This window comes from Cynocephalus volans, chromosome 6, assembly GCF_027409185.1.
Source record: "Cynocephalus volans isolate mCynVol1 chromosome 6, mCynVol1.pri, whole genome shotgun sequence".
Taxonomy (NCBI): domain Eukaryota; kingdom Metazoa; phylum Chordata; class Mammalia; order Dermoptera; family Cynocephalidae; genus Cynocephalus; species Cynocephalus volans.
This window is the reverse complement of record NC_084465.1, coordinates 138,635,764-138,649,562: the sequence shown is the minus strand read 5'-3', so window position 1 is coordinate 138,649,562 and position 13,799 is coordinate 138,635,764. Positions and strand designations below refer to the sequence as shown.

The 13,799-nt window shown below is 35.3% G+C and overlaps 2 protein-coding genes across 2 annotated transcripts in view; one reads left to right on the top strand and one right to left on the bottom strand.

The window, feature by feature from the left end:
- MALRD1 (MAM and LDL receptor class A domain containing 1) overlaps positions 1–13,799 on the bottom strand; it is a 632,630-nt gene that overhangs the window by 393,069 nt on the left and 225,762 nt on the right. The window lies entirely within an intron of this gene.
- On the top strand, positions 12,715–13,182 carry LOC134380098 (AP-1 complex subunit sigma-2-like). Its single transcript, XM_063099622.1, has one exon. The coding sequence runs from the start codon at positions 12,715–12,717 to the stop codon at positions 13,180–13,182; it is 468 nt and encodes a 155-aa protein (XP_062955692.1).

Below are 13,799 nucleotides of genomic sequence, written 5' to 3'. Positions count from 1 at the left end.
AATTGGTTTGTAGGATCATGCAGTAATGAATGGATTAAAAATGGTGGTCAGGAGCGTGACTCTGAGAGCTTTTAAAGAAGAGGAGAGCTTGTCTTGCTCTCTCTCTGCTCTCTCTGCTTCCACCATCTTGCAATGTGAGACCTCTAAGTCACTGTTGCCAACACCAGATGGACTTTGGACTTCCCAGCCTCAGAAACTGTAAGCAATAAATTTAATTTTTCTTTATAAATCATCCAGTTTAGTGTACTTTGTTATAAGCAGCAAAAATGGACCAATACAAAAAATTGGTACCGAAAGTGGGGTGTTGCTTTACAGATACCTGAAAATGCAGATGCAGCTTTGAAACTGGGTAATGGGCAAAGGTTGGAGGAGTTTGGAGGACTCAGAAGAAGATAAAAAGATGAGAGAATGTTTGGAACATTTTAGAGATTGGCTAAATGGTTGGGACCAGAATGCTGATAGAAATGTGAACAGTAAAAGCCATGCGGATCATGAAGTGGCAGATAGAAGTGAGGAACTTATCAGGAATTGGACAAAAGATAACCCTTGCTACACCATAGAAAGGAATTTGGCTGCATTGTGTCCATGCCCTTAGACTTTGTGGAAGGTGGGACTTAAGAGATGTGAACCGGAATATTTGGGAGAAGAAATTTCCAAGTAACAAAGCATTAAGGAAGCTGTATGGCTACTTTTAACAGCCTACTCTGAATTATGGTGGCAAAGGCATGATGTAAAGCCAGAATTTAAAAGAGAAGCAGCGCGTAAAGATTTGGAAAATTTGCAGCCTGGCCGTGAGGTAGAAAAGTGGAGAGCGGGAGAAAAACACAAGGGTAAAACAGATAAACTGGTTGCTAAAGACATTATCTTGGCATTGAGGCAGCCAGATGCTAATAACCAGGACAACTTTACAACATCTTCTACATAACTCTTAAACATTTATCATAATCGATTTCAATTCATTGACTATGTAGCCGTATGTCCCACTAGATTATAAACACATCAAGGCACAAATTTTAATTCTTTATTGTATCTAGAGCATATAGAGATAACCCAATTGTTACTCAATAAATATTTACTGTATTTGTCCCTAAATAAAAATGGTAGAGAAGTTTTGCTTTTCTATACAAAATTCTCCTTTACAAGTATAAGGTTTCTTGATTTTGAAAATGGACTTACAATTTTAGCCAAGTGCTTTTGGATTTTTCTTTCCTGGCCTCATGAAATTACAATGAACTAACAAAAAACATTTCTTAAAATTTTATATAACCACCTGGGGGTTTTACCAACTAAACATTCAATAACCAAGTTATCAGAGCCAACCATGTTATTTAGGAGCTTCCAGAGTTCCTGTTTCAATGCTGCATGACATCCAATACAGCATGACATCCAATGCTGCATGACATCCAATACTGCATGACATCCAATACAGCGAAATTTTATGAGGCTAGAATAAACACAATCAAGACAAACAAAAACTGATATATAAAGAAACCTAAGAAATTACACGATGTGTATATATTTTTATCTCCTAATTCCAAATATGATTTTAAAAGGCTCACTAAAGTAAGTATAATCTTCGTAAAAATAGATTTTAGGCCCAAAAAACACTGGCTGAAAATGGATAAAGTTAAAAAAAAAAAAAATGGAGGCTTTTAGATCAGCCTTTAAGTTAGGAAGTCTTTAACGTAAGGAGTAATAAGTAATAGTTGATCTTTAAATATTTCCAACAAACCTGAGAAGATAGGATTACAATCATGACTATTTTCTAAATGAGATAACTAAAATGAAATGATTTGCCATTGGTCATTCCCATGGTGAGTGCTGAAGCCAAGATCTGGACTTAGATCTATCTTCCTATGTTGTGTGTGTGTGTGTGTGTGTGTGTGTGTGTGTGTGTGTGTGTGTGTGTGTGTGTTTTCTTCTCTTTTTTTTTATTAAGAAGTCTGGAAGGGTGCCCACCCATCACCTTGAGGTGTAGAAGGAATGAGTTTTCCCGGAGGACAGACCTGGGGTGCAATTGCTCCTGGGAACCTGCTCCCTGTATCCCAGCTGTTCCAGCTGGAGCAGCCCCAAGTATAGTTCATGCAGCAGCTCTGGAGAGCAGAAGCCTGAAACCCCGGAGGTGTCCACATTGTCTTAAATCTGCAGGCTGGCAGGACATGAGAGCAGTGGAGGGACGGTAGCCTCCACCCAGATTCCAGATGATATATGGAAAGCCTAGGGACCCAGGCAGGGACCTGCTGCAGGGGCAGAGACACCACAGAGGCCATCTACTAGAGCATTGCTGAGCAGAAGAGTGGGGTCAGAGCCCCCACAGAGAGCCTCCACCATGGAAATATCTAGTAGAGCCACGACAGCGAGACCACCATGGAGACCCCAGACCTATGGAGCTACCAGAGTGGAACACCGGTCTGGAAAAGCCACAGGCACCAGTGTGCAGAGCAGTGGGAGTGATGCTGCCGATGCCCAGTTGTGCCCAGGATGCAGGACTTAGAGTCAAAGAAGATTATTTTGGAGCTTTAAGACTTAATATCTGCCCTGCTGGGTTTCAGACTTGTTTGGGACCTGTTTCTCCTTTCTTTTGGCCTATTCCTCCTTTTTGGAATGGGAATGTGTACCCAATGTCTGTTCCACCACTGTGTCTTGGCAGTAGATAAATTTGGTTTTGATTTTTACAGGTTCACAGCTGGAAGGACTTTTGCTTTTGGTGTCAAAGGAGACTCTGGACTTTGGACTTTTAAGTTGGTGTTGAAACAAGCTAAGACTTTTGGGACTGTTGGGATGGAATGACTGTATTTTGTATGTGAGAGTGACATGAGTTTTGGGGGACCAGGGGTGGAATGACGGAGTTTGGATATATTGTCCCCTCCAAAACTCACATGGAAATTTGATCCCCAATGTGACAGTGTTGGAAACTGATTGAGTCATGGGGGGCAGATCCCTCATGAATGGATTAATGCTCTCCCTGGGAGAGGGGGGATTAATGAGTAAGTTCTTGCTCTATAAGTTCCCATGAGAGCTGGTTGTTTAAAAAGACCCTGGCTCCTCCTCTTTCTCTCTCTCTCTCTTTTGCTTCCTCTTGCCATGTAATCTGCTTCTACCTGCCGGGTGCCTGCTCCTTTCCACCATGAGTAGAAGCAGCCTGAGGCCCATGCCAGATGCAGCTGTCCTAGAATCGTAAACCAAATAAACCTCTGTTCTTTATAAATTACCCAGTCTCAGGTATTCCTGTTATAGCGACACAAAACAGACTAATACAATAACCTACAAAATCATAACTCTTCCTAAACCCAACAGACAGGCAACTAACCAGAAATCTAACAAAAAACTTGCTACTTCAATTAACTATGGGACAGTTGCTTACTGGGACATACACCCAAGGATCACATAAGCTGTTAAGACTTTCACCAAAATTTAACAAAGTGCTAAAGGCTAAATGTGAACCTTGTGAGAACTCTTGGGAGCGTAGCCATGAGTGGAACCTACCCCACATGCTGCCTCTTCTCCATGAATTTCCCTGGGTATTTACAAGAACCACTGGGGGCAGGGCAAGAAATCAGAAAAACCTTTCCTGAGTTCAGATTGAAGGAGGGGACCAGGGGCTGCCATAGGAAAGCTACAAAGCCTCACACACACTTCTTTTCTCTAGTGAACAAAAGATTTAAGCCACTGGGAGAAGGGCACACACGTACACACACAGTCATATGGTAACAGAGATGGAGAATGCTTTCAGAAATGTCATCAGCATGCCTAACATAATCAAAGAGTGAGTCAGCGAATTTGAAGATAGGTCAATGGAAATCACTCAAATTGAAACATGAAGAGAAAAAAAAAATGAAAAAAAAAAAAGAAAGAAAAACAGAATGGAGAATTCAAGAACTGCAGAGAATAACAAACAGTTTAACTAATATGTAATTGGAATTTTAGGAGAGAGTGAGAATGGGAAATATTTTCTAAGAGATAATGGCCTAGAATTTTTCAAAACAAAAGATATAGGATGACACATTTAAGAATCTCAGAGAACACCCAGTAGGAAGTTCCATCTGACAGGCAAAACATCATATTCAAAGGTGAGAAAATTCATGTTGGTTCTATTTAGCTGTCATCTTCTAGGAATTTCAACACTGAGTTATGGAGTCAGGACTGCATTATACAATAGGTAAAATAAGCATGTGTTTAGGACACCAAAAAAAAATAGCAATATTAAATTTCATTATTAAAAATAGTGTTGCCTTATTTTTTAAAATAACCATGAAAATATTCACCATTAGAATTAATCAGAACTTTATTGCACTATCTTCCTTCCACTTATTTTATAGTTTATTTTAATATTTTTAGTTTAAGTTACATATAAAAATGCACTATTAATTTTTAAGAGTTTTAAAACACATAATTTGTCTTAATCATTGTTCCAGTGCTTGCTGGTGAAACAAAGCAAAGTATTGTTTCTACTTTCTAGGGGATTCTAGTTTGACGTTTTCACATCAAACATAAAAAAAATAAATTCAATAACACTCTGTTTCAGAGGTTGGAAAACTCACTACAAAGGGCGATAGAGTAAATATTTTACACTTTTCAGGCCATGGGTTCTTTGTCACAACTACTTAACTTCACTTTAAAAAGTACAAAAGTAACTGTATACATTACATAAATATTTAACATTTATGCATTATGTTTCAATGAAATTGTATTTCCAAAAATAGGCAATGTGACAGATTTTTCCTGCAGGCCAAAGTTTGATGATTTCAACCCTATCATATTAACAAATGCTGTGATACAACAATCACAATTCTTTGAACTTGTTAAGACAAGTGAACAGATATAATGTTAATGGGTGGGAGGGGGGAGAGAGAAGGGGGAAGCAGGATCGGTAAAGGGACACAAAAATCAACTACATCATATATTGATAAAATAAAACAAAAAACAACAACAACAAAATGCTATGATAATTATCTGTGCATGTTATGGAAACACAAAATAGGACATATGCAAATATCTTCTTGACATTTCAGAAAACAGAGCCTGAAACTGACATAAAAAGGAATAAAAAAAACTGAAATAAAAAAGGAATTCTTAGAAGGAAGGAAAGCACAGAGAGTATGAGCTACATCTCTGCTCAACTCCTTGGCTGACCACCAAATTGCACAAAAAGCAACAGTGAAAAGCATTCAAAGACAGCAGAGAGATAGCAGCTGAACACTGCATAGTAGATAAAGTTTACATTTTGAATTTAGGCAAGTTAACTCCTTATTAGAACAACAACAACAGCAAAATTCTCAGGTAAACATGACAGAATCCATTCCCTATAACCTGTTATCAACAATATTCAATTTTCAATCAAAAGCTGCTAGATATGTGCAGAAAGTGCAAAGTGTGGACATTATTAGTCGAAAAATAAGCGGCCAATAGAAATCCACTACATGTGGGCCATTGTGTTGGATGAATCGGACAAAGGTTTTATAGCACCTATCATAGATACATTCAAAGAAATTAAGGAGAATACATTCAACAAGTAGAAGAACATCAAACACACAGATAGAGAACCTTGAGAGTAAAATAGGAACTCTAAAATAAATAACCAAATGAGAATTTAGAGGCTGAAGAGTACAATAACTAAAATTTTACAAAAAATGTAGATAGCTCAAAAACAGATTTTATACGGTCAAACAAGTAATCAGTGAGCATGAAAATACACCGGTAGAATTTCTTAACATAAAAAACAGAAAGATAAAAGATTAATGAAAATGAAACTCAGAGACTTGGGAGACAAAATGAAATTCCAATATTAATATAATTGGAATCCCATAAAAAAAGGAGGCAGAAAATATATTTGAAAGCCAAAGTGACTAACTATATTAATATCAGACATAATAGATCTCAAACCTGAAGCTGTTACTAAAAAGAAAGAAGGATACTTGATAATTACAAAAAATTTGAATACATCAGAAACACATCAAATATAAATATGTATGTTATTAATATAGAATTTAAAAATATATTAAGCCAAACTGACAGAAGGAAGAGACAATTCCATAATCATAGTTATTAATGTTAATAAACTCAGTACTTCTTATAAGAATTAGAAATAAAAGTCAGAGACCCTCTATAAGTTAGGTATAGAGGGAAATTATCTCAACATAATTAAAGCCATATATGCCAGACCCACTGCCAATATCATCCTGAATGGGGAAAAGCTGAAAGCTTTTCCTTTAAGAACAGGAACTAGACAAGGATGCCCACTCTCACCACTCCTATTCAACATAGTGTTGGAAGTACTAGCCAGAGCAATCAGAGAAAAGAAGGAAATAAAGGGCATCCAGATTGGAAAAGATGAAGTCAAACTGTCCCTGTTTGAAGATGACATGATCCTATATATTGAACAGCCTAAAACCTCTACAAAAAAACTCTTGGAATTGATAAATGATTTCAGCACGGTAGCAGGATACAAAATAAACACACAAAAATCAGTAGCATTTCTTTTCTCCAATAGTGAACATGCAGAATGAGAAATCAAGAAAGCCTGCCCATTTACAATAGCCACCAAAAAAATAAAATACTTAGGAATTGAGTTAACCAAGGAGGTGAAAAATCTCTATCATGACAACTACAAACCACTGCTGAGAGAAATTAGAGAGGATACAAGAAGATGGAAAGATATGCCATGCTCTTGGATTGGAAGAATCAACATAGTGAAAATGTCCATACTACCCAAAGTGATATACAAATTCAATGCAATCCCCATCAAAATTCCAAAGACATTTTTCTCAGAAATGGAAAAAACTATCCAGTCATTTATACGGAACAATAAAAGACCACGCATAGCCAAAGCAATGCTGAGCAAAAAAAAATAAAGCTGGAGGCATAACACTACCTGACTTTAAGCTATACTACAAAGCTATAATAACCAAAACAGTATGGTACTGGCATAAAAACAGACACACTGACCAATGGAATAGAGTAGAGAATCCAGAAATCAACCCACACACTTACTGCCATCTGATCTTTGACAAAGGCACCAAGCCTATTCACTGGGGAAGGGACTGCCTCTTCAGCAAATGGTGCTGGGATAACTGGATATCCATATGCAGGAGAATGAAACTAGATCCATACCTCTCACCGTATACTAAAATCAACTCAAAATGGATTAAAGATTTAAATATACACCCTGAAACAATAAAACTTCTTAAAGAAAACATAGGAGAAACACTTCAGGAAATAGGACTGGGCACAGACTTCATGAATACGACCCCAAAAGCACGGGCAACCAAAGGAAAAATAAACAAATGGGATTATATCAAACTAAAAAGCTTCTGCACAGCAAAAGAAACAATTAAAAGAGTTAAAAGACAACGAACAGAGTGGGAGAAAATATTTGCTAAATATACATCTGACAAAGGATTAATATCCAGAATATATAAGGAACTCAAACAACTGTACAAGAAGAAAACAAGCAACCCAGTTAAAAAATGGGCAAAAGAGCTAAATAGGCATTTCTCTAAGGAAGATATACAAATGGCCAACAGACATATGAAAAAATGCTCAACATCACTCAGCATCCGGGAAATGCAAATCAAAACCACACTGAAATACCATCTAACCCCAGTTAGGATGGCTAAAATCCAAAAGACTCTGAACGATAAATGCTGGCGAGGCTGCGGAGAAAAAGGAACTCTCATACATTGTTGGTGGGACTGCAAAATGGTGCAGCCTCTATGGAAAATGGTATGGAGGTTCCTCAAACAATTGCAGATAGATCTACCATACGACCCAGCTATCCCACTCTTGGGAATATACCCAGACGAATGGAAATCATCAAGTCGAAGGTATACCTGTTCCCCAATGTTCATCGCAGCACTCTTTACAATAGCCAAGAGTTGGAACCAGCCCAAATGTCCATCATCAGATGAGTGGATACGGAAAATGTGGTACATCTACACAATGGAATACTACTCAGCTATAAAAACGAATGAAATACTGCCATTTGCAACAACATGGATGGACCTTGAGAGAATTATATTAAGTGAAACAAGGCAGGCACAGAAAGAGAAATACCACATGTTCTCACTTATTGTTGGGAGCTAAAAATTAATATATAAATTCACACACACACACACACACACACACACACACACACACACACACAAACGGGGGGGGAAGAAGATATAACCACAATTACTTGAAGTTGATACGACAAGCAAACAGAAAGAACATTGTTGGGGGGGAGGGGGGAGGGAGAAGGGAGGGAGGTTTTGGTGATGGGGAGCAATAATCAGCCAGAATGTATATCGACAAAATAAAATTTAAAAAAAATAAAAATAATAATAATAATAATAATAAAAATAAATAAAAAATAAAAAAATAAAAGTCAGTATGAACATATAAATTCTGAATGAAACTATTAAGTGCAACTTAATTGATATTTATAGAATATTATACACACTGCATAATACACATTATTTTCAAAGACACATGGATCATTTACCAACATATGTTAGGCCATAAATAGTCTAAATACATTTCAAAATACTGAAATTTTGTAACATGTCCTCTTAGAACACTTTAAATAAATCAACAAAAAATAAAAGTTTTAGAAAAAGCCCTAAAATTTGGAAATTAAATAACTCATTTCTAAATCTTCTATGGATGAAAAAGAACATCACAAAGGAAATCGTGTGATATTTTGAATGGAAGCATAATAAAAATAAAATGCATTAAAATTTGTGGGATGCAGGTAAAGTAGTTCTTAATGAAAAATTTGTAGCATCAAATGTTTCCATAAAAGAAAAGGGTGACATCAGCAAAATGGTGGACTAGGAAGCTCCAGCTCTTGTTTCCTTATGGAGACCTCAAAAAACAACTAAAAAGTTGACTAAAATAAACTTATCATATACCCGGAAAGCATTCAAAGGTCTACACCAACCAAGTAAACGCCCAATAAAGGAAAATCCACATTCAAAATAATAGGAAATTTTGTGGTATTTATTATCAGTCCTGTACCCCTCCTTCCTCAGTGCAGTACAGTCTTGGTCTGGAGGAGGCAACATATCAGTTCCCAATGCCCTTCCTCAAACCAGAGCAGACCATATTTGAAACATTCTTACCTGTCTAGAGCTGCCTGAAGGACCGGTTCCTGTAGGGACCAACTAAGATCTCAGTCAGTGGAAAAGCTATGTACCTCAGATATGAGCCATGGAGAAGCAGCAGACAAAGCCTAGTGAGACTAAGACCTACAGGTGCCTGAGTCAAGAGATTACAGGTGGGTACACAGAATAGATGATCTAAGGGCCTGAGTAGAAACTGGGATAGGATCACAAATAAATTAATACATTAAAAGAACCCATGTACACAGGGAAATCAAAAACTAACATGTAGGCTCAGGCAAGACACATTCTCAGAAAATGAACAGAGAAAACTTTCTCAGCAGGTTGGTCCCAAGGCTCAGATCATGCCCAGCTAACTAGTGAAGGACTTGCCCAACACAGGGACAGTCTGAAAAGACTGGGAGATGTAACTGGTTTTTTTTAAGTTCAATTTTTAATTTAAAAAAATTGCAAGGCAAAAAGAAAACGAAAATATGTCCAATTCAAGGGAGAAAATAACATGGCAGAAACCATACCTGAAGAAACATAGGCATTAAACATACTAGAAAAAAAAACTTTAAAACAACTGTCTTAAATATGCTCAAAGAGGTAAAGAAAAACACTAATTAAAACAAAACAGGAAATAAGGATAAAGATATATAAATGATAAACAAAATGAGAATGTAAATAAAAATTATGAAAAAGAACCAAAAAGAAATTCTGGAATTGAAAAATAAAATAACCAACTTAATTCATACAAATTATCTTTTCCAATCTTAGTGTAATGAAACTAGAAATCAATAGAAAAGGAAGGGTGGGAAAGTCATAAATAAGTAAATTAAACAACACACACTTAAACAACAAATGGTTCAAAGAAGAAATCACAAGAGAAATTAGAAAATATCTTGCGACAAATGAAAACAAAAATACAGCATAACAAAATTTAGGAGATGTATTAAAAGCATTTCTGAGGGAAATTTATGGCTGTAAATACTTATTGAAAAGAAGAAAGATCTCAAGTCAACAAAGTAATTTTATACCTTAGAAAACTAAAAAAAAAAAAAGTACAAACTAAATTGAAAGCTAGTAGAAGTAAGAACATAATAAAAATTAGAGAAGTAAATAAAATTGAAACTAGAAAAACAATTGAGAAAAATCAACAAAACCAGGACTAGTTTCTTCAAAAAGATCAACAAAATTGACAAAATTTTAACTATATTGATTAAGAAAAAAAGAGAAAAGATTCAAATTAACAAATTAAAAATATAAATGGAGACATTATTACATATTGCATAGATTAAAAGAGGATTGTAGGATGATGCTATGAAAATTTACATGCCAACAAATTGAATAACCTAGATGAAGTAAAAAAAGATATAATTATTAGAAACACACAACTACGAAGACTAAATTACGAAAAAATAGGAAGTCTGAATAGACCTATAACTAGTAAGAAGATGAATCAATACTCAAAAACCTCCTCATAAAGGAAAGCCCAGAACCAGAAGGTTTTACTGGTTAATTCTACCAAACATTTCAAGAAGCCCTAACACCAATTCTTCTCAAACTCTCTCAAAAAATCGAAGAGCAGAGAATACATCCAAACTCATTTTATGAGGCAAGTGTCTTTGTTATAGCAAAGACAGATACACTACAAGAAAACTAGACCAATATCCTTGAAAAATATTGATACAAAAATTCTCAACAAAATACTAGCAGACAGAATACAGCAGAATAAAAAGTCTTATGCAGTAAATTAATTGGGACTTATAGCTAGAATTCAAGGTGGCTTATCATGAAAAAGCCCATCAATGCAATCCACCACATTAAAACAATCAAGACAAATAACCACATGATCATCTTACCTGATGCAGAAAAAAATTATTTGACAAAATTCAACACCCAATTCATGGTTAAAAACACTCAAAAAACTAGGAATAGAAGAAAACTACCTCAACATAATAAAAGCCATGTATGAAAAACCCATGGTAAAACATCATACTCAATGGTGAAAAACTGAAAACTGTTCCTCTAGGATCAGAAATAAGGCAGAATAATGCCGACCGTGGCCATCTCTGTTCAGCAAGTCCTAGCCAGAGCAATTAGACAAGAAAAAGAAATAAATACATCCAAATAGGAAAGGAAGTAGTAAAATTGTCTTTTCACAAACATGATCTTATATATAGAAAACCCTAAATGTTTCACAAAACAAACAAAACTTGCTAGAACTAATAAACAAATTCAGCAAATTTTCAGGATACAAAGTCAACACAAAAAATAAGTTGTTTGTATATAATAAAATGAACAGTTCAAAAAGAAAATTAAGAAAACAAGTCATTTACAAAAGGATCAAAAAGAGTAAAATACTTAGAAATGAACTTTGTACACTGAAAACTAAAAAAGATTGCTGAAAGAATTCAAAGATAATGTAAACACACCTGTTCGTTTATTGGAAGATTTAATGTTATTAATATATCAATATAACCCAAAACAATACAATCTTTATCAAATTCCCAATGATGTATTTTGCAGAAATAGATAAATCCATCCTAAAATTTTGGAATCTCAAGGGACCTTGAATAGCCAAAACAATCTTCATAAAAAATAAGAACACTGTTTGAGAACTCACACTTCTTTATTTCATATTTAAGGACAACCCTATATAAATCAAAACAGTGTGGTTCTGGCATGAAGACAGACATATAGATCAATGGAATAGAACAGACACCCCAGAAATAAACAATCACACATATTGCCAAATGATTTTTGATGAAGGTGCCAAGACTAGTCAATGGGGAAAGGACACTCTTTTAAATAAATGATGAGAAAACTAGATATGCACATGCCAAAGAATGATATTAGACCCTTAGTTACATCATATACAAATATAAACTCAAAATGAAACAAAAACCTAAATGTAAGAGGTAATATTATAAAACTCTCAGAAGAAAACCTAGAGGAAAAGCCTCATGACAATGAATTTGGCAATGATTTTTTGGATAAGGCAAAAAAGCAAAGACAACCAAACAGATAAATTGGATTACATCAAAACTAAAAAATTTGTGAAACAGATACTATCAACAGAGTGAAAAGTCAGCTCACAGAATGGGAGAAAATATTTGCAAAATCACATATCTGATAAGTGATTGATATCCAGAATATATAAAGAATTCTCACAATGCAACAACAATGACGAGAAAAACTACAACAGAAAACCTCAATTCAATCTGGGCAAAGGACTTGAACAGACATACAAATACCAGTAAGCACAGGAACAGATAGTCAATATCACTATAATCAGGGAAATGCGAATTAAATGACAATGTGATATTGCTTCACATCTGTTAGGGTGGCTATTATCAAAAACTCCAATAAAACCAAAAAACAGAAAATAAGTGTGGTTGAGAATGTGGAGAAATGGAACCCTTGTGCATTGCTGGTGGAAATATAAAATGATGCAGCTACTGTGGAGAACAATATGTCAGTTCCTCAAAAAATTAAACATAGAATTATTATATAAGGCCAACCGGGTCCCACCCCCACCCCCCCAAAACACACACAGTAACACAGCTGCTCTTCCTCCGCACAGTCACAGGGGCTCCCACTCAGCCACTATCCACGGCCCGCAGCCGCCATGCAGTTTATGTTGATTTTTAGTTGTCAAGGAAAGCTTAGACTGCAGAAATGGCATGTCCCACTATCAGAAAAAGAGAAGAAAAAGATCACAGGAGGACTTGTTAAACCTATTTTAGCACAGAAATCTAAAATGTGCAGCTTCCTTGAGTGGCGAGATATGAAGATTATTTACAAAAGATATACTAGACTGTATTTTTGCTGTGTTATTGAAGATCAGGACCATGAACTAATTACTCTGGAAATAATTCATTGTTACGTGGAATTACTTGACAAGTATTTTGGCAGTGTGTGTGAACTTGATATCATCTTTAATTTTGAGAAGTCATATTTTATTTTCGATGAGTTTCTTTTGGGAGGGGAAGTTCAGGAAATACCCAAGAAAAATGTCCTTAAAGCAATTGAGCAGGTCAATCTAATGCAAGAAGAAGCTGGAACCACATGTAGTGTTCTTGAAGAAATAGACTGACATACTCCTCCTCGCTTGTTGATGACTTCTTGTGGCATTTCACACACTGTAAATGGTCACCGCCTTCATATCCGTGTTAGCTATTGGTGTAAGATGATATCTCGTCAGCTTGTCAGTATAACTGTTTTACTAAGTTGCTTTACACAGGCCTACACAATTTTTTTTTAAAGGGAAATTTGGTTAATCAAGCAATAAATTAAGGGACATAAATATGAATTACGATGATGCAGAAAAAGAAAGATACCTTTTCTGGATATTTTAAAGTTTGTAGGTCAGTTTCTCTTAATCTGATTATGTGCATACATGACAATGACACATCTACATAAATGTAAAATCAATCAGGCAATATATATTTATTAATTAATGTATTTGACAAAAGAAACTTACATTATAATGTGATATCTGCTTCTATGAAACCAAAGACTAATGCAGCCTTTCAGTATATATAAGAAAAAAGGGAATTGACATGTCATATGAAATGAATGAAAATTGAACTCAATAAAACTTAAAAACAAATTTTTACCAAAGACCTGTATTGGAAACTACATATCTTAAAACAAAGGGAACAGAGATTATTTTATATAACTAAACTGGAATAATGCTGTTTTACACTAAAA